At 59.1% G+C, this 21,235-nt stretch overlaps 6 protein-coding genes across 11 annotated transcripts; all 6 read right to left on the bottom strand.

Annotated features, from left to right (window-relative positions):
* Positions 1-94: 94 nt before the first annotated feature.
* On the bottom strand, positions 95-4,401 carry ABB37_02311 (hypothetical protein; the record flags this gene model as incomplete). Of its 3 annotated transcripts, none has more annotated exons than XM_015799242.1 (1): positions 95-4,401. In XM_015799242.1, the coding sequence occupies exon 1, from the start codon at positions 4,037-4,039 to the stop codon at positions 95-97; it is 3,945 nt and encodes a 1,314-aa protein (XP_015662720.1). In that variant the 5' UTR covers positions 4,040-4,401. The 3 variants fall into 3 exon arrangements, with proteins under 3 accessions (XP_015662720.1, XP_015662721.1, XP_015662722.1); XM_015799243.1 differs by having other exon boundaries at positions 95-4,342; XM_015799244.1 differs by having other exon boundaries at positions 95-4,251.
* A 778-nt stretch (positions 4,402-5,179) lies between these two features.
* On the bottom strand, positions 5,180-7,576 carry ABB37_02310 (protein kinase-like protein; the record flags this gene model as incomplete). Its single annotated transcript, XM_015799241.1, has 1 exon — positions 5,180-7,576. Exon 1 carries the CDS (start codon positions 7,442-7,444, stop codon positions 5,180-5,182), a length of 2,265 nt encoding a protein of 754 aa, XP_015662719.1. The 5' UTR covers positions 7,445-7,576.
* Positions 7,577-8,402: 826 nt separating this feature from the next.
* ABB37_02309 (hypothetical protein) lies at positions 8,403-13,637 on the bottom strand (the record flags this gene model as incomplete). Of its 2 annotated transcripts, none has more annotated exons than XM_015799239.1 (1): positions 8,403-13,637. In XM_015799239.1, exon 1 carries the CDS (start codon positions 13,233-13,235, stop codon positions 8,403-8,405), a length of 4,833 nt encoding a protein of 1,610 aa, XP_015662717.1. In that variant the 5' UTR covers positions 13,236-13,637. The 2 variants fall into 2 exon arrangements, with proteins under 2 accessions (XP_015662717.1, XP_015662718.1); XM_015799240.1 differs by having other exon boundaries at positions 8,403-13,632.
* Positions 13,638-14,299: 662 nt separating this feature from the next.
* On the bottom strand, positions 14,300-15,578 carry ABB37_02308 (hypothetical protein; the record flags this gene model as incomplete). 2 transcript variants are annotated; one of them, XM_015799237.1, is made up of 1 exon in its annotated part: positions 14,300-15,578. In XM_015799237.1, exon 1 carries the CDS (start codon positions 15,437-15,439, stop codon positions 14,300-14,302), a length of 1,140 nt encoding a protein of 379 aa, XP_015662715.1. In that variant the 5' UTR covers positions 15,440-15,578. The 2 variants fall into 2 exon arrangements, with proteins under 2 accessions (XP_015662715.1, XP_015662716.1); XM_015799238.1 differs by having other exon boundaries at positions 14,300-15,508.
* Positions 15,579-16,277: 699 nt separating this feature from the next.
* Positions 16,278-16,759, bottom strand: ABB37_02307 (putative small nuclear ribonucleoprotein; the record flags this gene model as incomplete). 2 transcript variants are annotated; one of them, XM_015799235.1, is made up of 1 exon in its annotated part: positions 16,278-16,759. In XM_015799235.1, exon 1 carries the CDS (start codon positions 16,611-16,613, stop codon positions 16,278-16,280), a length of 336 nt encoding a protein of 111 aa, XP_015662713.1. In that variant the 5' UTR covers positions 16,614-16,759. The 2 variants fall into 2 exon arrangements, with proteins under 2 accessions (XP_015662713.1, XP_015662714.1); XM_015799236.1 differs by having other exon boundaries at positions 16,278-16,718.
* Positions 16,760-17,983: 1,224 nt separating this feature from the next.
* Positions 17,984-21,027, bottom strand: ABB37_02306 (putative FtsJ cell division protein; the record flags this gene model as incomplete). The annotated part of the gene is made up of 1 exon (XM_015799234.1): positions 17,984-21,027. Exon 1 carries the CDS (start codon positions 20,876-20,878, stop codon positions 17,984-17,986), a length of 2,895 nt encoding a protein of 964 aa, XP_015662712.1. The 5' UTR covers positions 20,879-21,027.
* Between the last annotated feature and the right edge of the window lie 208 nt (positions 21,028-21,235).

The raw sequence follows: 21,235 nt of genomic DNA, 5'->3' as shown, positions 1-21,235 counted from the left end.
CGGCGCTGCAAACCTGATGATAACGCGAGCATATTTTGTTGTTGGGACGCGGTAAAACATTATGGAAACAGCGATTCCGGCAGGACCGCACCGACTAACGAGAGAGCGGATTCTCACCTGCGCTTTGAAACGTCAGTGACCGCGGAGCACGACCACCGGCAACACCCGCCTGCACTCCCCCGCCTTCAGACTCGTAGCGCCACGCATCATACTGGTTAAGGTTCCACACAAGCGCCTCACTCGGTGTCGAAGCTACGGCTTCCATCTTCGTCCGGGGCAGTGCACGAGGCCGCGGCAGCAGGTCCCCTCTCTTGAGCTGTTTGTGAGCATCTTGCTCTTGCTTCTCCGACAGCTGCGAATGCAAATGACGATCACAGCGGGGTCCGTCACGGCGCCCCTGTTTCTCCCGCAAGAAGAGCTCAATAGTCGCGTCGTCTTCGCCAATCGACCGGCGCCACGCTACCGCCAGCAGCACAACCCGCACAACGTACGACAGCACCGTCAAGAGCGCCAGCAGAATCACCGCGTAGGTGCGGTAGGCGTCCTTCAGGCGGCACTGCCCGTAATAACCGCAGCAGCGGTCGATGCTGCGCACCAGCAAATGCTGTTTCTCCTCCTCTTCCTCACAGAAGCACGTCTCGTTGCAGCCACAGATGCGGAAGTAGTCATGAAAGGCGCCGAAGGTGGGGATGTACGTGTCCGACGTGTTGTCAACGCGGTCTAGGCCAAGCAGAAACGAAGTTTGTGGTATGGCTGCTGCTGGTGAGGTGGTCTCCACGGGAGAGCCAACGATGGCAGCAAGAGAACTGCCCGGCAACGCTTTCGCGTTGAGAGCAGACGCCTTGAAAGCTTGAATCGATAACTTGTAACTCGCCTCGTTGAGAGAGGCGTTGTTCCGCCCTACGCCACGGTCGTCGCGATAAATTGAAATGGGGTACTCCACAGAGCTCCGACGCAAGCACTCTGGCAGCTGCTCCGTGTAGCACGCGCTGTACCACGGGGAGCTCGACATGGCACGCAGGCGGTAATCGTTTTGAAGGCTGTCGCCGATCAACGCGGCGAAGTACCCGCTCACGGCGAGCAGCACACAACCGCCACACAGCAGCGGCCACCAGTGGCGTGTGTGCCGCAGCGTCGGCACGAGCAGCGCGTAGAGAAGCAGCGTGGCGCCGGTGACAAGGACCAGCTCGCGCTGCTCGTGCCACGTGTCGAGCAGAAACACCGTCGCCAGGTGCGCGTTGAGGGTGATGACGCGGTCCAGCTGAACGCAGGTCTGTAGCGTCGTCAGCCGCTGACGAACCCGCTCGAGGCGGACGCTGACGATGCCCTGCGCGTATCGCCGCCAGCCAAAAGTTGCGCCGACCCATGGAATGGTCAGAGAGGCGAGAAAGAACAAGGCCACGCTTGTGATGACGCTCACCCAGGTAAAAACCAGCAGCGGCACCAGCCGTGGTGGTTCATCTACGGAAAACGGCGGTGTTCGCGTAGAGCCGCTCAGCCCATCCGCACTGCCTGCCAGCTGCACTACGAGATGAAGTGGGATGTCCGGTGGTGCGTTGGAGTCGTCAAAGCGACGGAGATACCGATCAGCGACAAACAGCAAAAAGTACGCGGCTCGGCACACCTGCAACGCCGTGATGACCACCTGCACCACCAGCAGCCCGCCCTTTTCGTAGCGCACGGCCCGCAGGGCGTAGTGTGTCGCAAAGGCGCTGTTCAGAAAGAAACAGATCAGGCTGAACGAAAAGTCTGGTCGGAAGAGGTCCTTATAGGGGAAGCGGTTGCACGCCGTCTCGTCCTGCACCGCCGCCACCAGGTCGTGTCGAAACTCAAAAACGGCCAGCACGATGACCGCCACCGTCAGCAACACGAAGCCGAGATAATGCAGCAGAACGAAGATCTGACCAGCAGCGGACACGCTTGGAAGCTCTTTATGTTGTTTGGTGAAAACAGAAAGGGCGGCGGCAGAAGCAACAGACGCGGCAGGAGGAGGAGGATGAGTAGAATCTGTTGGACTGCCAGTCGCTGGCGTATGGTCTGTACGCGATGCATCGGCGGCAAAGGACGTGCTGACGAGCGACGCTGAGAAAGCAGAGCTAACTCCAGCACGCTGGCGCCTGGCGTGCGCAAAAGCAGCCGCCTGGGTGGTATGAGCTGCTATTTCATGCACGCCTGCGCCATCTGCCGTTGTAAAGACGTTGAAGTACGCCAACACCTCACGCAGTGAGTAGCGGGAAAGCCTCTTCACGAGCCGGCGCAGTCGCGACGTCGCCGGCGGACGGCCGCCGTTGCTATCCACCTCGGCCAGTGTTTCATCAACATTTGTCCGCTGCCACGCAGGCGGGAAGTGCATCAAAGGAGCAGAAGCCGGTTGTGGTGGTGGTTGTAGTCGTCGCTGCGCGCTCTCCTGAAGCATCGCTACGTTGTCACCGGTCTCATCGATGTCACCAGCAGAATCGCAGCTGCGGTCTTCCCCGTCGGAGAACCGCAGGGACTGCACTGCGCGCCGCGTCGGCGCACGTGGGAGGGGCAGAGTTGGCGATGCCGACGATGATGCTTGCGCGGGTGGGGAATAAAGAGGACGGCGTGGTGGTGGCCGTGACGACGCAGCCTCCTCCATAGCAGGAGAAATCAGGCCCGAACTGTATGGACTCATATTCGTAGCGATCGTTGTGTGTGCCGTGGTAGCCGACAGCAAAGGACGGCGCAGCAGCGACTCCGCATCTGCAACGTCTTCGTTCCCATAGTTGTCGCCTTCGTTTGCGCTCACGAGTGCCGTTGAAAAGACCCGTCGCGGCGACGGGAAAGACGAAGCTGTGAGGCGGCAGTGGCGGCAGCAGTTGTAGCAGGCGCCACAGCATCGCAGTAATAGGCTGTAGATCCAGGTACAGCACATCAGACACAGAGTAAATATACAGCCGCTGCCACCGCCGTTGTCGTCGAAGATGTCTTCGCTGTCACTCTCGCTGCTGGAATTTGCAAGCGCCGGTTCACCTCCAGCGCCGTCGCGCCCATCTGCATTTTCGCTAGAATGATAGCCCGAGTAACGTGCCGGCGTGGCGTCTATGGAAAATCGCCTCCTCTGTTGTTGGACGGCGGCGCCGCGTCTGTCGGGGTCCGCCGCTGCCCGTGGTGAAGTCATCGCCGCCACCTTCCTGCCCATCAACGCAGAAGGAAATAACGTCTGCGGCACGTTGTGGACTCCATCCTCTACAGAGCGCGTTTCCGCCTTCCACACCACCAGCGCTGGTGTCCCTTGGAGGTTCGTTGCCCTCGTACGCCCTACTGTCGATGGCGATGACGAAGCTTCCACGTGGGGTTCGTGAAGTGGAGATGCCGCACTGCGCGAAGCCGCAGAGACGTCTTCACATGCAGTGCCAGGGAAGGCATCGTGCACAGCAGCAGGAACAGCAGCAGCGGCTTTAGTTGCTGGGGAGCTGCCAGGCAGCGCCGCCGATGAAGCCGTCACCACGGAGGCAACGACCTCCCTGTCGGTCGCCTCTTGCAAAGGAGTACGTTCGGCGGTGCTCTGTGCGTCTTCATCGTTCACCGGCCGCCCTACGGTATCGGGATACCGTGTGCCGCGCCGATTACCCTCAACAGCCGCCTCCACCATCATCTCGGCGGGCCAACCGGCACTCCGCTGCCTCTCTACGGTGCCCCTACACGCTCCCCCAAGCACCACCGATGGCCGAGGCAAGGGAGCAGGAGGTGTGTGTGAACCGGAGAAGCTGCTATCCGTCCTGCTCGGCAGCCAGAACTGAGATGCCGCACCAAACAGCACCGCGTCTCGATAAGTGGCATCCCCCTCCTCCTCCCTGTCCTCCCGGTCCTCCTCCGCCGACGATAAATCCGGCGATTTTGCCACCGCCGCCTCGTCTGGCAACGTTCGACTGGGGTGAAGAAAGCGGTGCAGCGCCTGCGCCTGTCGGAGGTGAAAGGAGTCCGGCAGCGTGGCAGGAGTTGAAGAATCAACGGTGCTGGGTGAAGGCGCTGGTGGCTCGGACACGTGGTCGGAAGATACAATCTCATCAGACATCTGCTCAGTGTTATCGGCGCTGCATAGTGTAAGATTTCTAATGTAACGACAACAGGAAAAGACTCTCTTTGGCAAAGCAACTTTATGTTGCGAGTTGCGCGACGTCCGTCTATCAAATCAGTTGTTGTAAATAAGGCTGTTGTGTGTGTGACTGTGTGTGTGCATGGAGGATGTTGTTTGTAGGATGATGATGCAGGAGAGTGGGTCTCCCTTAAACATCCAAACGAGACGGCGCGACCAAAACAAAAGGGCGCAACGGAGCGTAGAGAGAGGGAAGGAGAGACGTTGCAGGTATCGCGTGCTGTGTTTGTGCGTTGCCGCGTGTGTGAAGAGCAGCTACCTCCGCCAGGTGCACAACAACTGAATAGAGTGGAGGAGTCAGAAAGAACAGAAAGGCCAGATTCGTCCATGGAATGAAAGTCTCGTTGTGCAGATCGAGATGAGCGCCCATGTACAACATACCATAAAGCGGCAAAACGAGTTTACTGCGGAGGATTTCTTTTTTCTTTGTTGAGTGAAACATTGACGTTATGAGCTCTAGGAAGACAACGCTCCTGCGAAGTCACACATGTTCGAACGGCGCTTTCCTTACGGTGAAGAATAAATACGTAAAACGCATGCGTCTATAATCATTGGTAATAGTACCAGTGCATTTAAAAAAGGGGGAAAATGAATAAGACGTCGTTCAGGACGACCACGCCACCGTGGAAACTCACGCTTTCCATCATTTCCTTTTCTTGTTGTTGTTTTTAGGGTCCGGCTTATGGTGCATCCTCCGCATCGTCAAGGTCTTGGTTTAACTTCATCTGCGCCAGTCGCACCTCGCGTTCAGCCTCCAAATCACCCTCCTCGTCCAAGGTGCGCTTGTTTAGGTGCTCCAGCTTTTTCGCTGGACTGTCCGCGTCGCCCGGCAGACTCCCTTGGCCGTTCATCTCCATCGGCTGCGGTGTCACCAAGAGCGGTGCTGCTACTCCTCCAAGGTGCTTGGGGTTGTCACTGGCTGTGGCCTCTGGAGTCGATTTGCTCGCCGTCACGCCGCTTCTCGTGACTTGGCTCGCGGAGTCAGCAGCCACAGCAAGGTGGGGTAAGGCGTGTGCCCTGTTCTGATTCGCTGACAACGGCGCAGAGTCGTTGACTTTCTCATCTCTTCCTCCGGCTGCTGCTTGGACAGCTGCCTCCGATGATGGCGGAGCCCCCGTCGACGTCATCGCCGTGGCCGGGAGCACAGTCAGCGATGGGGGAGGTCGTCGTGTTGCTGCTGCTGCTGCTTGCCGGTGGTGCCGCGTCTTTCCATGGGACAGGGTGCATCAGCTCCGCCGGCGCGCAGGGCAGCGGCTCCGTGTGGAAAAACGAATGTCGAAGGACGTCCTCCGCAGAGGGTCGACGACGCGGGTTCCACTGAAAAATCGACTGCAACAGCTCAAGCCCCTCGGCAGGCAGCAGCGCCGCCTCCGCCGCCACCGGCATGTCGCCGTGCGAAGGCGTGGACATCGTGGCACCCGGCTTGAAGAGATCGGCGAGTCGTGACACGCGATTCCACCGCGGCAGCGACTGCATCATCACCTTCGTCTGCGGCAGGTGATAAAGCCCGGCGAATGTCTCCTCCGTGGGGATGCCGATGACGTCGCACACGGCGAGTAGGTGATTGCTGTCGGTCGAGGCGTGGAAGAGGGGGCGGCGGAGAAATAGCTCGGCCAGGATGCAGCCGAGCGACCACACATCCATCTTGTGCGAGTAGTCGACCACGCCAAGGTGCAGCTCAGGGGCACGGTACATTAACGTCACCACCGTCGGCGTCAGGCTTTGGCCTTCGCGGTACAGCCGGCCAAGTCCAAAGTCGCACACCTTCACGTAGCCGTCATCGTCCAGCAGAACATTCGACGTCTTCAAGTCGCGGTGTAGCACACGATTGGCGTGCATGAAGGCGACGGCGTTGAACAGTTGATACGCGATCGACTTCGCACGCGCCACGTAGTTTGCCGCTGCACCAGGGTGTGCGTTGCGGGAGGTGACATGAAAGTACGGAATCTGACCAGTCGGCGTGGTGCGGTAGCGGCGCATGTAGGTGGTCAAGTCAAACGGGCAGAAGTCCATCACTAAGAAGACATCCTTCGTCTCGCCCACGGCGCCCACGGCGGCGAGCGGACGCGCAGGGGCAGACGCAGCATCGCTGTTGCCGCTGTCCGACGCCGCAGCCGTCAGCGAATCCTTCCTCGGCTTGGGATGGTGTGGTACGGACGAGGCGTCGCCTGGACTGTGGTCCGCCGTCACATCGACGGCCTCACGAGGTCGTCGACGGGAGTGCGCAACGTGAGAAGCGGGACCCATCGACACCGCCAGCATCGGCCGCGGTTGCGGGAGCGGCGTGGGGTCCAGCAGTACCAGCTCCCGTGCCCCCATCACATTCGGGTGCCGTAAACGCAAGAGAAGGTCTATCTCGCGCATGAGGTACGGCGGGAAGCCAATCTGCGAGTCCTCCAGCCACATCTTCTTGATGTGCTTCAGTGCATAGGACTTGCGTAGCGGCAATGACGGGGTGGCCGAGGAGGAGTTCGTCGTCGGCACCGCAGTCTTCGAATTAGCCACTTCGTCGGTGCTATTCGGCGCCGCATCGCCATCATCGTCGGCAGCGACAGCACGGAAGACGACGCCGTAGACGCCTTGGGAGATGGACCCCACGCGCTTGTAGCGCTGTACATCGCGACACATCGGCCGCACCGCACCGGAGACGTCGACCCGCCCCAACGCACATGCCTTGACGTACGCAGTGTCCTCATAAAGACTTGTGGTGGGAGTGGTAGAGGTGGTCGTGGAAGGAGCCGGTGAACTCGCTTCAGCGGCTGAGGTATCGTCGTGTACGACGACGGCGAGGAACTCGCGAAGGTGCCGCGCCGCCTCGTCCACGACGGCTGTGCTGCGCTGCACTGACCGAGCATCTCCGTGCACGCCAGCGGTGAAGTGTGCTGTGGCAGAGGTGGGACTTTCCCTTTCGGATTCGATTGGCACATCGGACGGTTTGTCCGTCGAGGCAGGTGCCGTAGACGCATTCGCTGCATCTGCTGGCTCGATCTCAGTCGGGGAAAACGTGTGAAGAAGCTGCGTGAGAATCGGCGCCGCCATATCGGCCGTGAAGGGCACACAGAGGGGGTCGTTGGCCGTGTCGCGGTAGTCAAGGCGAGCGGAGGACGGTGAGGCGAACACCGGAGGTGGAAGCGGCATAGCTGGTGGTGCGTAATTACTGCTGCTGTTTTGAGGGGCGTTAGAGTTGGAGAGAGCACCGTCCTCGCCAGTGTTAGAACTGCCGACGTTCGTAGAGTCTGCGGGTCCGCTTTTGCTTCCACCCGCTGCCGCCGCCTTCTCCTGGAGCTTCTTGCGCATGCGCTCGAGTAGAGAACTGACAGGCATTTTTTTTTTCAATTTAGTTTTATTTGTTTGGTGGATGGGTTCGCCCGTTTCGTATTGTTGTCGTAGCGTGGGTGCAAAATAGAAAACCCAGAGAAACACGATGAACGCTTCTTTCTCCCTTCTTACATGGCTGTTCGGGGATGGCGTTGATGACGCGAGAGAAGGGACATCGGAAGAATGTCGTCGTCGTACGCAAAGCAGGAAAAGATTCGAAAAGAGGGAAGTAAAATCGAAAAGCAAAAATATATTGTTTGAATGCTTTTTGCGTGTGTCGCTTTACCCAACAAACGAAAGTCTTCTTTGGCACATCGTCAGCGGGAGACTGCTCGTGAGAAGAACAAGAAAGTGCTGCATAGCTTCACTTTCCTCCTATTCTCTTCCTTTTCCACAAGGGCAAGTCAAACCCACCGAAAGCAGATCAGCTTCGGATCCGTTGACGGACTTGCCTCGCCTCGCCTATTTTTGGCTGGTGTGTGCGGGTGCCTGCCGCTCTCTTCACGTCGTATTGTTGTGATCGACAAATATTTTTTCCTTTCCTCATCACATGCAAGACTTACATCTACACGTTAAACAACGAAATATATAAAGTAAAAGACGGCAGTTGGGTCTGCCGGAGTTCGCAGCATACATGAAAAAACAAACGGCCAATACATCAGAAAATACATTGTATGTATATTGGTAAACTTTTTTACATCTCTCTTCTCCATTTGTGCGGTGACACAGCGTTGCGGAGATGTGTCCTCGGCCTTTGCCTCCGCTTTGTCGTTTCCTCTTCGCCTCCTCCCACGCACGAGAGGAGAAACAAAAGGATAATAGAAGAGGGCGTCAGACAAATTGAATGAGGAATACAACTACGCTGCACCGCAGAGGGAGAAGAAAACGGTAGCTCTGCGAACGACGACGTCTAAGACGAAGTACAAACTGTTTTGCTGGCGTCGCTTTCTTTTCAGTTTTTCTTTTAGATCGTCGTACGGCGGTGGTAGTCGAAGAGCACGTTCGCCAGCACCGTCACCGGATCGTCTGCGCGCGTCCGCACCACCTCCGTCATGGCCGGTGTCAAGCTGGGCAGAACGTACTTCATCAAGTATGCCTCTGCCGGCACCCGCAGCAGTGCCGCGGCATCACGGCTCTCCTCTGCGAGTTGCAGCTTGCGCAGTGCGGTGCGTTCCTGCGCCACCTGCGCCGCGCCTTCTCGGGCGATCATGTCCTCCAGTTGCACCTCCCGCTTCTCGAGATCCATGAGCTTCTTGCGCTCCTGTGCGATGGTGGTGAGCACCTTCTCGTCGTTCACCGTGGGTGTGGCCTGCAACGGTGTCGTCATCGTGGTCGGGGTGGGAAGGGTCGGCAAAGGCTTTGGACTTTCCTTCTCTGCAGCGGCAGAGGAGGCGGCGCACGCGGCAAGCCGTCGTCGTGGTGCGAGGCGCTCACACAGCCCACGCTGCAACTCCATCAACGGCAGCGGCACAGCCTTCCCATCCTCAGCAGCAGCAGTAGCAGCAGTAGCGGCAGCTCGCGTTTTGGCTTGACGCGGCGACAGAGACGAGGTAGAGTCCGTCATGGCGCCACCGATCCAGAAGAGTGGGGCGAGGCGCAGCAGCGCGATCGGCAGCCCCTCCTCCAGCAGCGTGACGCCTTCTCCTTTCTGCGCGGGGGCAGACGCGACAGTATTGCTGCTGCTGCTGCGTGGCGGATGCGCCGCCTCGTACGCGACACACCAACTCGCCTTTACCTGCGTTACTGTGAGTACGGGGGCTGGCACCGCAATGACCTCCGCGGTGCGCGTGGTGGGCGGGGCTTCCAAGGTGGTCGTCACACCGTCAGCTCCGTCAGCTCCGGCGGCATCACCACCACCGCCGCCGCCACTCATCTCCGCCTTGGAGAAGCTATCGGTCCCTGCCGCGTCATTGGAAAGCGGTACGATGACCGGCGCAGGGCGCGCACCGAGGGCTGGTGTGGTCGTGACGGCTCGCAGCCACGCCAGCAGCGACTGCGTCGGTGGCACAGTCGGCGCGTGGTGACGCAGGTAATCGTCCAACTGACTTGCGTAGGGGGAACTGGATAAGAGGCTCCGTAAAGCGTTCAAGGCGTGGATCTCGTCGTTTGACGCCGTTGCGTGCTGCTGTTGCTGCCCTTCTGACGGGGCCGAGGGCGAAGCGCCCGCAGTCACCTTCAGGTTCGTCTCCATCGCCTCCACGGTAGCGCGTAGCAGCGTCGTATTCGCCTGCAGACTCACGACGTGGTCCACAAAAAGCGCCTCATCCACCGGTGCCATCACCTCCTCCGGCTCCGGTTCTGTCGCCTCCTCACCTTCACCGTCTGAGACCTCCGAGGCCCCAGCCGCCGCAGGATCAGCAGCAGCAGCAGCAACAGCACTGCTGCCGCCGCGGGCCCGCCAGTGTGCCTTCTCCAACGCACGCAGTTGCGCCTCCTCCATCGTTGCGATATCTGGTAAAGGGAAGTCCTCATCCAGCGGGGGCGGCAGCGGGGTTTCTTCGTCCCCCTCCTCGCCTCCACCGCCACCACCAGCCGCCTCTGCCGCCACGTCGATGCTGTTGCTCTCGTGATCATCTAAGCGAGTCAGCAGCGGGGCCAACGCCCGCTGGCGTCGCAGCTCCGCATCCTCCAGCTCCGTCTCGTTTGCCTTGAAGCACAAAACGGCCTGCGAGAGAGTCTGGGGGAAGTTGCCTAGCACGTAGCCCTGGCAGCGACAGTCCGATTGCCGCAGCCGCCAGCGGAGCATGAAGGCCAGCGCGTGATCCAAGTAGTTCGACGCGTCCTCGTTCCTTGCAGCCTCCAGCACGTTCTCCGCCTCGGCCGCAGCCGCTAATGAAGCGCCGTCGTCATCGTCAACGTCGTCATCATCGTTGTCGCCCTCCTCGTCCTGGTTTTCCGAGTTGGAGGCGTCCCCCTCGTTGGCCGCCTCCTCACCTTGGTCCTCCGCCGCGCCGTCACTGTCCTCGTGCGAGCCCTCTTCCGATCCGTCCTCGCCCTCCTCATCCGCGTCCTCCTCCGCAGACTTGTGCGGCACCCCCTTCACGCTGTCCCTATTGTGGTCGCCATCCTCGTCGTCGTCATCGCCGGACATCGGTGGCGGCAGGGGCCGCGGCAGCCGGCCGTCCTTCGCTGACACCTTCAGGGAAAGCACCCGCAGCCCTAAGACGTACTCACGACGCAGCGCGTGGATGCAGCGCCGCTCCTGCCGGTCCACGTCACGCGCAAAGTCGCGCCCGCGACGACGTGCCGCAAATCGTGGCATCACAAACGGCTGCAGGCCTTCCCCTGCGTAATCACTCATTTCCTCAGGTAGCAGGTCTTGGATTTCGAGAAGTTCCGCCTGCTTCTCTGCGTCCTGCTCCTCGAGCTGGTCCAGCCACGTGACACCATCAGCCTCGCCATTGCCGTTAACGTCCTCGCCCTCTTCCTGCTCCTCGTCGATCATACCAGCCTCCTCATCGCCGTCTGCGCCGCCGCCGCCGCCGCGGATGTACGCCTCGTCCACGACCTCCTCCACGGGTCGAAGTGGGGCGCGTTGCGGGTGGCGGCCTGACGACGGAGACTCGTCGCCGTTGCCAGTCAATCCCTCCTCCTCATCACCCGCCTCTTCCCCGTCTTCGCCGTCATCTGACGCGACCGGGACCTTGGGAGGGATAAAAATAGAAATGGAGGAGTGCAGCGAGTCCTCGCCAGCGAGGTCTTCCTCATCCACCGTGTCATCCTCCTCTTCCGCCGTCGGGCCCTCATCGTCGTCGTCGTCGTCTTCGAGGTCATCTTCTCCGCTGTCGTTGTCGCCGCCTCCTGCAGCCGCACCGTCCTGTCCACGTCTCTTCCGGTTTCTGGCGCGTTTTGCGTCTCGCTTCGCCCGCCGCTTCGCCGCCAGCGCAGCGCGCCGTGCCTCCTTCTCCTGTACGGCGAGCCGCACGAGGCGGGCCTGCACCCGCGCACGGCGTCGCTGCAGCCGACGCATCAGCAGCGCCCGCAGCGCCGCCCGCACCTCCGCGACGTGCGCCGTGTAATCCCGCACGACCGTCGACACGGGCAAGAACGGTGCGTGGCAGCGCTGGGCGACGGCGACAGCGAGGGTGTCCGCACCCGAGAGCGGGGGCCCGGTGATGAGGGCGCGCACTGGGCGGAAGAGCTGCTCGTGCGCCTCGCGGAACTGAGCGAGGACGAGGTCGAGGCTCATCGTAAAGCCTTCCAACGCGACCCAGTCCTCCGCCGGGTGCAGGTTCAGCACCGCGGCCGGCTCCGCCTGAATGTCGGAAAGGACAAAGGCGGAGAGCAGAACGCCGCCGTCCCCCCAGCACGGCTCGTTGCCAAACACCCGAAAGAGGTCCTGCGGGGACGAGGGAGGCGGCAACTCTAGCCGATCCAGCTTCGTCAAATTCGCACTGAAGGCAGAGGTGCGAAGGGGTCTAGCGGCTGGAGTGGCAGCACCCAAAGTGGAGCCAGGGACAGTCGCCGCTAGTTGGTTGGAAGGCGCAGACAAGGAGGACTCCAGTGTGTTAACGTGGGCGTGGTTCGCCTCGGGGCCGCCGCTTGCTGCCACGGTTGCTTCCTTCACGGAGGTTGCCACATCGCACAACGCGTGTTGACTGGATCGAGCAGGCTGCACCGACCCACCCAGCGTCGCGCGAACCGCCTGCAAGAGCTGCCGTTGCGTCACTCGTCCCTGATCCACCGCAAACATGTACCGCTCGTCCAGGGTGTCGTACGAGTTGCCCAGCTTGAAGAGAATGGCGGCGAGGTCCTGCACGTGAATCATGGGAATCGCGTTCGTTCCGGGCCCGTACTGGAGCAACGGTTGGTGATGCCACGCGCTGCGCAGCAATCCGTAGAGCGCCGCCTCCCCTTCGCCGGCACCGTAGGGCAGGCCGGCAAAGACGACGTACGTGTGCAGCGTTTGCGTGTTGGCGCGCTTCACCAGGTATTCCAGCGCGTGCCAGTGTTGAAAGCGGGGGTGTGGAACACGAGCCGCGTAGCCTTCCTCGGTGAAGACGCGGTCGGGGACGAGCTCACGAATCTCCGCTTCGTCCTCTCCGGGCAGGGGGTCACGCAGGGAGGGCGGTAGCCGCGGCTCGAGCTCGCGACGACGAGCAGCGCGGCGAGCCGTGCGCGCGGCAACGGCAGTAGCGCTTTCGTCGTCGTAGTCCTCTCGCCCCTCCTCCTCCGCCTCGAGGAGCTCCCGGAAGAAGCTGTCGCGTGCCTCGTCCCGCTCGCGCTGCCGTGTCAGCCGGGCCCGCGCGCGCTCCGACTCGAGCGTGTACGCCCACGTGACAGCCGAGGAGACCAGCACGAACGTCTTTTCCACCTCGTAGTGGGTGCTTTCGAGAATGCGAATGGCGCAGGTGGCTTCGTAGGCGTCGTCCTCCATCACCGCCACGACCACATCGTTAGCGAGTAAACGAACTCGAAAGGCCTCGGTGTCGTCGTTGTGCTTCGGCACGACGCCGCACACACAGGGTTGAATGTCGGCTGGCAGGGCGGCGCGCTGCGCTGCTTCCTGCTGATGCGAACGAGACGCAGCAGCAGCAGCAGCAGCACAAGGGCCGTTCTCTGCCTCCCGCGCGCTGAGGATGTCCGCCGCGGTGTCGAGGGAGGACGTTGTGGGGAGAGCCCCGACGCGGGTTGCCGCATCCGCCCACATCTGACCGTTTGCCCCCGCCGTCGCGGCGTTTCGTGCATCCGACTTGGTGCGGGTGATCTCAACGTCGTACTCCTGCGACTGGTAGAAGCTCTTCACCACGTGGCGGCCCACGTAGGAGTCGCCGTTCAGCACGAGAACCTTCTTCATCGTTGCGATCTTTACCTTCTTGCTTTTTGGTTGAAGCTTCAGAAGCTATACGAACGTGAAAGAAAACACTATCAGCGTTCTATCGGCGGTCAAGTCAGCGAGAACTGATTAGGATCAGATCAGGCGTGAAGAGTCTGGAAAAGCCTCCTCGCCCCGTCTCTGGGTTCGGTGTGACAGGTGCGGAGCGGCGAAACGAGCAGTTAATGCGATGTTGTTCGTCTTGCGATGACCGCTCTCTACTTACCTGCACCACCACACACGTGAAAGCGATTCGCCTAATTTGGATTCCGTTGTGCAGTCCACAGCTCGTAAGACCCGCAGGGAGGAAAAAAAAAGAATGAAAAACTTGTGACCGGTCAGCGAGCAGTGGATGTGAAAGGAGGGAGAAGTCGATGCTTTCCTTTTAGGCACGGCAATGGAAGCGTTACGTTCAAACCGAGGAAGAGAAGGGGAGAAAAGTTGATGTAGGTTGCTTTTTGTGATCGTTTATGTTAAAGAGCAGGATAGCAGTCATCAACGCCATTCGGGGAATTCAGACAGGTTTGCCGCCAATGCGCATGTCCCGCAACAACAGCAGTAATACGCTGCTCTTCCATTCTTCTCCTCCAGCAGTTGACGACGGGCGACCACGACGGCTGCGTCAATTCCCAGCGACGTCAAAGGAAACTGAGGTACAACTGTGTTCGTACTGCACGCGCGGGGTTCCTTTCTTGTTTTATCTTCCTCTTCCTTTTTTTTTTCCATGCAGATATGCTGCGTACGATTGGAAATCAGAAAGAGAGAAAGAGCACGCGAAGATCGGCAAGTTTGGCGCGAGATGAACATCCAAAACGACAGAGGGAAAAACGAAGGAAGATGAAGAAGCCATCCAATGACGGACACGTACATGAGGGGGGAGAATGCGAGTCGCACAGTCACGCATTGGGAAGAAAAGAAACATATAAAAGGTGTTGCACAATGCAACAGCCACGATCTACGGAAATCGCCACAGCATGAAACCGCCGGTTGCACCTGCGAAAGGAAAAGAACAGCAAAGAGGAAAGAAATGAGGCACGTTTCTTTCTTCACTTCTTAAAGAGGGTCTTCATGCCGCTCCTCTTGGGACCGGCCGGCCTTTCTTCTTTCTTTGGGGGTGGGCTGGTTGTCCCTGCTGCCGCCCTCGGCCCCGCAGGGGTCTGCTGCTTCGACGGAGAGGGCTTCGCTTGAGGATCGGGTGCGGTAAACCCTAGTTTCGGCTTGGGGCTCGCCGTACCTGCAGTGCCAGCGGCAGCGGCAGCCCCCTCCGGTGCCGGACCGCCAGCACTCTGCGCAGGCACCACCTTCTCCCCCCTCTTCCGCACCACCTCGCCACCCCTCATTTGACCGATATCGCTGGCGTCGACCGGCACGTACACCTCACTGTCCTTCTGCAGGTCTGCCGCATCCATCATGTCGGAGGTGAGCTGCACGAGCAGCAGCTCTGGATTCCACGCGACGTCCTCGTCCAGCTCCCGTGCAAGACAGTTGGTGAGGCAGGACATGTCGTACTCGTTGCGGATCATGCGCAGCAGCTTGTCCCAGCTGTTCGTGACGTCCAGCTCGTTCAGTCGCGGCAGCGCCGCCTGAAATCCCGTCGGCGGGTTGGCGATGCGCTGGGCGAGTTGTTCCGCCTGCCGCTGCGCCCGCTCCGCCTGCTCCCCCCGCGCGAGCTCCTGATCGGCCACCCCGTCGCTCACCGTTCCTACATCTTTATTCAGCTCCTTGTCGGCGGGTCGGTTGGTCTTGTCGCCCTCGAACCACTTCGCGGTACCTTTGAAACTCCCTCGTCGCCCTTTCTTCTCGGTGGCGGCGTCCGATGCCTTCACTCCCGCACTACTATTCTCTGCCGCGGCGGCCGCGGCGGCCCCTCCACTGCGTCGCATAGCCGGAGGGGCGCCGTTTTCGTCAAGTTCACCCGCGGAGTTGGTTTTCTTGGTGTGGTGCGTCGGCGTGCCGGCAGGGCTGTCGCGCTTACTGCGGCTGGAAGGCGAGTTCAGCTGGTTGCCGCGGCTACTGGCGGCATGCGGCGCGTGGCGGTTATCGCTGGAGGAGCGAGTGGCGACGTGCCCGTGGTCGACGGAGGTCAGCGGGACCGTGGCTTTCATCTTCGGTGGGGCGGGAGTAGCAGCGCTGCTGCTGTTGCTGTGGCCCGAGCCGGCGTGCACCGGCGTCCGCGAAGCGCTCATCTGCTCGAAGGGGTACGTCGTGCAGCTACGAAATAAAAAGAAAAGATAGAACGAGTTGCGAGACACACTGATCAGCAATACAGCAGCCAAACGGCAGAGCAACAGTGGAAATTTAAAATAAGAAACGGAACCGAAATCTAAGTGCAAAATTTCATTAGAGAAAGAGGAAAGAAGGAGAGAGAGGAACGCTGTTGGGTTCTCAGGGGGTCAGCTTGGAATGTTGAAAGTCGTAACTTAATATTTCGCAGTCGGCCTTCTGTGTAGCGAAGCCAGAAAAAAGAGGGGCTTCCTTGTTAAAGCTCTCAGAGAGGCCCGTCGGTTGGACAACTTGCTTTCAATCGCTGTTTCCACCACCACCACCACCCCTCCTCCCGGTCGGGGTATCGCAGTTATCAAATGGGAGTCTGGAACAGAGAAGCGCAGGCACAGTCTTCAGCTCGTAGCCTGCGTTCATTGAATCCGCAAATTTATTCACCTCTTCAGAACCCCCACACCTCGAGTCCTCACAACACCAACGGCCATCAGACAACCAAAAAAAAGGGAATAAAAACGCACCAGCAAACGATGAACCGCTCCAACGACCACCGCAGATGGTGTCATCGGCAAACGACCCGCTTTCCATCGAAAACCTCGTGGAACACGCAGCTACTGCGCTGCCAAGAAAGAGGGGGGGGGAGTCCGTGCGGCGTGCCTCGTGGCAACGCATCGTTCTGCTGAGCATGAAAGCTATCAGCTCATGAATCCTTCTGTTGTTGCTTTCTTTTTTAACGCATGAGCCATGCAGAGGTAAAAGCGTCGGTGCAGCGCAGTTGTGCAGACCTTTTTTATTATTCTCATTTTACTCTTCGCGCTTCCGCTTGACTGCGCCAGCCTTGGCCGACTTCGGCGCTTTGCTAAAGTTAACCGCGTCCCCACTGCCGTTTGCGCTGTCCTTCAGCACCGTGACGGACACCACATGCTCGCCGCGAAGCAGTATCAGGCCCAGCTGACGAGTCGGTGCGGGTGTGCCCTCCTCCATCGCCCGCTTCGAGCGCGGCCGCTCCTCGGTTGCGTCGCCCAGTACGACGTTCATGTGTTTGTCGAAAACGAGAAGCTTGCCGTTGATGCTCCGCCCGTCATCGAGAAGAACGCACAACACCTTGTTGATGTTGTGCAGCATCGTGTATTTGCCCATCTTGACCCAGTTCTATCGCTCTTGATTTGACGGATGTACCTACGATCCAGCGGCGCCAGAGAAAGAGATAAGAAATCTAAAGAAACACTTTTTCTCTTTTACACTGAAGGACTCACGGTGCGCGTGTCGGTATCGGTAGGAGAACTTTTTGATTACACGTGTATGGGTGGGTGTGTGACGAGGTGTCGATGGAGTTATTTTTGCGGTTTCAAAGAAAGGGCCAAAAGGTAAAGAAGAGGAGAGACAACACACATCGCCGGTGTAGAGAGAGCAGCACCTCCTCGTACTTTTGGGGGGCATGATAATAGAAACAAAAACAGGATCATTCGCCGACGTATTGGCCGGACTGCGGGTTGACGCAAAATGCACTCAACGCTGCAGCGCTCTCATTCATCGCACTTTGCTCCCCCGTCTTCACACGGATTTCGCTATCATTCAACTTCCTTCAAATTGTCAACACAAAGAAAGGAGGAGAAGGAAGCGTATCACCGCCAGAGTAATACGGCAAAAAAGATCGTGCACCAACGGCGAAGAGAGAGAGAGCAAAAAAGAAGGCCGACACCGATGACGACGAAGCCAGCCGGCAGATTTCAGCGGCACTTCCTCGACCACATCCCTTCCCCCTCACGTTACGGTTTGCTGCTTTCATGTTAGTGCAGTAAAGCTGCTTATGTTAGAAACAGGTACGTCATCACGCACGACAACTTATTTCAAGCCATCAAGATATTACTCGAGATAAAGAACAGAGACAAACAAATAAAGTACTACAAGTCCCCTCTTCACTGTTTTTCCTGCAGACGCAGTCACCCCTCGGAGGCACCGCGCGAAAGACACCTAGACGACCAAGGAGCAACCACCACCCCGCTGATGTGTTCTCCATCTCTTCCATATTCCTTTCGAGCGCCTCGGTGACGGCGCCCGCAGAGAAGCAATAAAACAAATAAAAAAGAGAGGCACTTCTTTTGTTGTAGTTGCTTCCATTGCTTCTTAATCGGCTGGGAATGCACAGCATTTTTAACGGTTCTTATTTAAGGGAAAAAGATGAAAACAACAGAAATCAGCAAGAAAAAAAAACCTCATCTCCTCCTCTTCTTTTCCTTCCTTTTGTTAGTTTTTCTTCTCTTTTCAACACAGAGAAGGCGCTGAAGTTCCACCCGTTGAGCCCTCCAGCCGCTACCAGACAAGAGGAGAGCTCCCACCACAGCTGCAACGCACGCCCCCACGACAACACACAGCAGAAACAAAAGAAAAAGAGAGGATAAACGCAGGTGCGATCGCGACTGTCACCCGTCAGTGCTGCTACTACGCCCCTGTCTCTCCAGTGTTTAGCGTGACGACGAGCGTGTTGATATGCATGTACTTATGTCTTCTCACTTCTTCTTCCTGTCGCGCTTCGCCTTCTCACGATCGCGACGCATGCGGCCCATCTGCTGGCGATCCAGGTACTTGTGCTTCTTCTTGGCTTGTCCCTTGATCACCTGCGCACGCATGAGCTTGCGCACACTAAGGTTGCCCGACTTCTCACGTGCGCGGGGGTCCGCCTTACCCTTTTCGATCAGGCCACGCAACATGCGCTCCGCCTTTCTGCGCTTGCGGCCCATCGCCTCCATAACCTTGCGGCTCGGACGTGCGTTGAGCTCCTGGAAGCGGCGGCGCTGCTCCTCGATGTCCTCGGCCGTCACGGGCAGCACCACACGGCAGTTACGCTGCTCATCCTTCACGAACCAGTCCGGCAGGTCGTCGTCGTCGTTGAAGACGTAGCGGTTAACCGAGGCGTCGAGAATTGCGCGACGTGCCTGGGGGTCTAACATCTTCTGCGCGATCGCAAGTGTGCGGGCGCGGATGTCCGGGTCCGTCATGGCGATCGGGATCTCCTCGAACTCGGTATTCTCTTTCCCTTTCGCGCCCTTTTTCTTGGCACCATTCATGTTGTTCTTGTTGCGTTTGTTCTGCGTGCGCACCTCCTTGTTGTCCCGCAGCGTCTGCTTGCGCTGCTGGCGGACGAGCTCCTGTGTCGTGAGCTTGCCCACGTCGGGGACGATCTTGCGCTTTCGGCGACTGTCTTCGCGGCCGCGATTGATTTCGTACCCGTCGAGGTCGCCGTCGCTGAGCTCGTCGGACAAGTCACTCACCGACGCGTTGCTATCACCATCATCGTCATCGTCATCGTCATCGTCATCGTCGCTGTGGTCTTCAAAACGAGTGCGGGTGTGCTTCTTCTTGTCAAAGTCAGCCAGCTCCGTTGATGCGCTCATCGTAATCATCTCCTCCTCCAACGCCCGCTGGCGCTTCTTGTTCTTGACGCGGTCGTGGTTCTTCGGTGTGGGGAAGGTGTCGTTGAGGATCTTCTCAACGTTGAGCTGATGACGCTGCCATTTGCTGCTCTTGCCGGCCTCCTCCAGCTGCGCCGCGTCCTTTTCCGCCTTGGCGCGCTTCTTCTTTGCAACAGGGGATTCCTCGTCCTCCGCTTCTCCATCCTCCCTCTCGTCCTCCCCCTCCAGACCGGCTTCGTACAGCGTGACGCGAGTGGAGCGCTCCGCCGGCACGTAGTTGCCGTAGTTGTCGACATCGATGAAGTACTCCTGCCCCTCCACGAGCTGCTTCGAGTGCGGCTCCGCCTCCTCCGCAGTGGCGGCGGTGCCTTCCTCGCCGTCGCCGAGGTCCCAATCATCCTGCGCTGCCAGGTTCACGGAGACGACCGGGTTCAACGGATCGTTGCCGTGATCGGCCTGCTCTGTGAGGGTGGTGTCCATAATCCGCGCCAGCTCGTCCTCGGGGATGCGGCTTAGCTGCTCCACGGTGAAGTTGTCCAGCTCGTCCGGCTCCCCGCCTGCCGCCACGTCGTCGTCGTCGTCTTCCTCCCCTCTACCGGCGGTGCCGCTGCGGTGGTGCCGGCCCGACCTGTCCAGCCTGTCGAAGGCGTCGGTGCTGGTGCCCTTGTAATCGAACCCGTCTGTCTCCGTCATGTGCTCGGCGCTCATGTTCGGATCGTAGTTGATCAGCCCCTTGATCTGCTTCAGCTTTCGATCCACGACTCTTTTCTGCTTCTTCTTGAGTTCCTTTGCTTTCTTCTTGCGGACCTCGAGCAGCTCGCGCGCGATCTGCGTGACGCCCTCTGGGCTGTCGAAGTCGAAGTGGTAGTCACGATTGCGGTCCTGATCTGCGTCGTCGTCATCGCCCTCGCTGCGGCTGCTACGGTCGCCACCGGCGTCACCATCCATGCTGTCCACATCGCTGCCTTCTTCAGCCTCCGCCTCCTCCCCGTCAGCATCCATCTGCAGCTGTCGCGCATTCTCCTTCAGCAGCTGCTCCCGCCAGCGCAGCATGCGGCGGAGGTCCGCCTCGCCCACTTGCTGGAGGTCGCCGCAGAGGTACACCAACTCCTTCTTGGAGCTCTTCGACTTCAGGAACTCCTTATCCGCGTCGTCGCTGAAGCGGAGTTCGTGGTGGGTCTTCAAGAAGCCTTTGGGGTCGTCGGCGCGCAGGAAATCGGAAAAGGACGCGACGCGGTGCGAGACGGTGGCGAACTCGTCGTAGCCCGCCGGGACGTTGTTCTTGGGTGTGACGAGCATGCCGGACGGGGTCATCACCTTCTCCGCCCCCACCTCCGCGAAGACCTTCTGTGGGCTGAAGAAGGCAGGATCGACGCTCTTCGGCGCCTTGTAGCCGGCGCACACGACAAAGATTTCGGCGGACTCCATACGCGAGGCCTGCGGCTTCGTGGCCTCCACCTTGTCGAAGAGCTGCTTCAGCACCCACAGCAGGTTGTGGAAGTCAGGAGAACGGAACACCTTCGTGACGAACCAGCCGCCGAGCTTCAGCATCGAGCACGCCATCCTCGCCGAGGCAAGCACGAGGGCGTTCTGATCGTACATGTCACGTGACCAGACGCCACCGACGTTCGGCGCACCATCGTGAATCACGCAGTCGACCGGCTCCTTCTTCAGGTAAGTCACGATGATCTTGCGAGTCTTGTCATCCGTGATGTCACCGACGAAGGTTTTAACGCCGCGAATCGGGGCAATAGGGACGAGATCCACGCCGACAATTTTCGAGCCGATCGCCATGTGCTGCGCCGCCACCTGACACCAACCACCCGGCGCCGCGCACAAATCCACCAACACGCGTGACTTGGCGAGGAAGTCGTACTTGCGGTTCAGCTGGATCAGCTTGTACGCGGAACGCGCGCGGTAGCCTTGGTCCTTGGCCAGGCGGTAGTACGCGTCCAAGCGTGTCTTGGCCTTCTTCTTGGACTTGACACCCATTGCTGCTTAAATGTATTTTCCTGTGTTGTTTAAGTACTTAGGAGACGAGAAAGAAGAATAAGATGGAGAAAAGGACAAAGGGTAAAACTGTCTCTCTCACGGAGCGTCAAACACCGCTGCAGCTTAATGCACTCTTCCTTTTTTTCTCTTTTAAAGAGTGTTGATGTTGTTGAAGGCGGGGTAAGAGAGTTTTTTGATGGGCGTGACGTTAAGCGATTCCGCGAAGGTCGTGTTTGGAAGCAGCAGTGAAAGTCATCGGGAGAAATTAAGAGGGCAGATGAAGAAAAGGAAGAGAAGAAGTTGAGTAAGCTGAGAGCGCAAAAGAGAGCCACGTTGTTACCACTATCATCACTGTGT

The sequence above is a fragment of the Leptomonas pyrrhocoris genome (assembly GCF_001293395.1).
Source record: "Leptomonas pyrrhocoris isolate H10 chromosome Unknown, whole genome shotgun sequence".
NCBI classification, from domain to species: domain Eukaryota; phylum Euglenozoa; class Kinetoplastea; order Trypanosomatida; family Trypanosomatidae; genus Leptomonas; species Leptomonas pyrrhocoris.
Note: the sequence above shows the minus strand (reverse complement) of the source record. Positions and strands in the feature narration are given on the sequence as shown.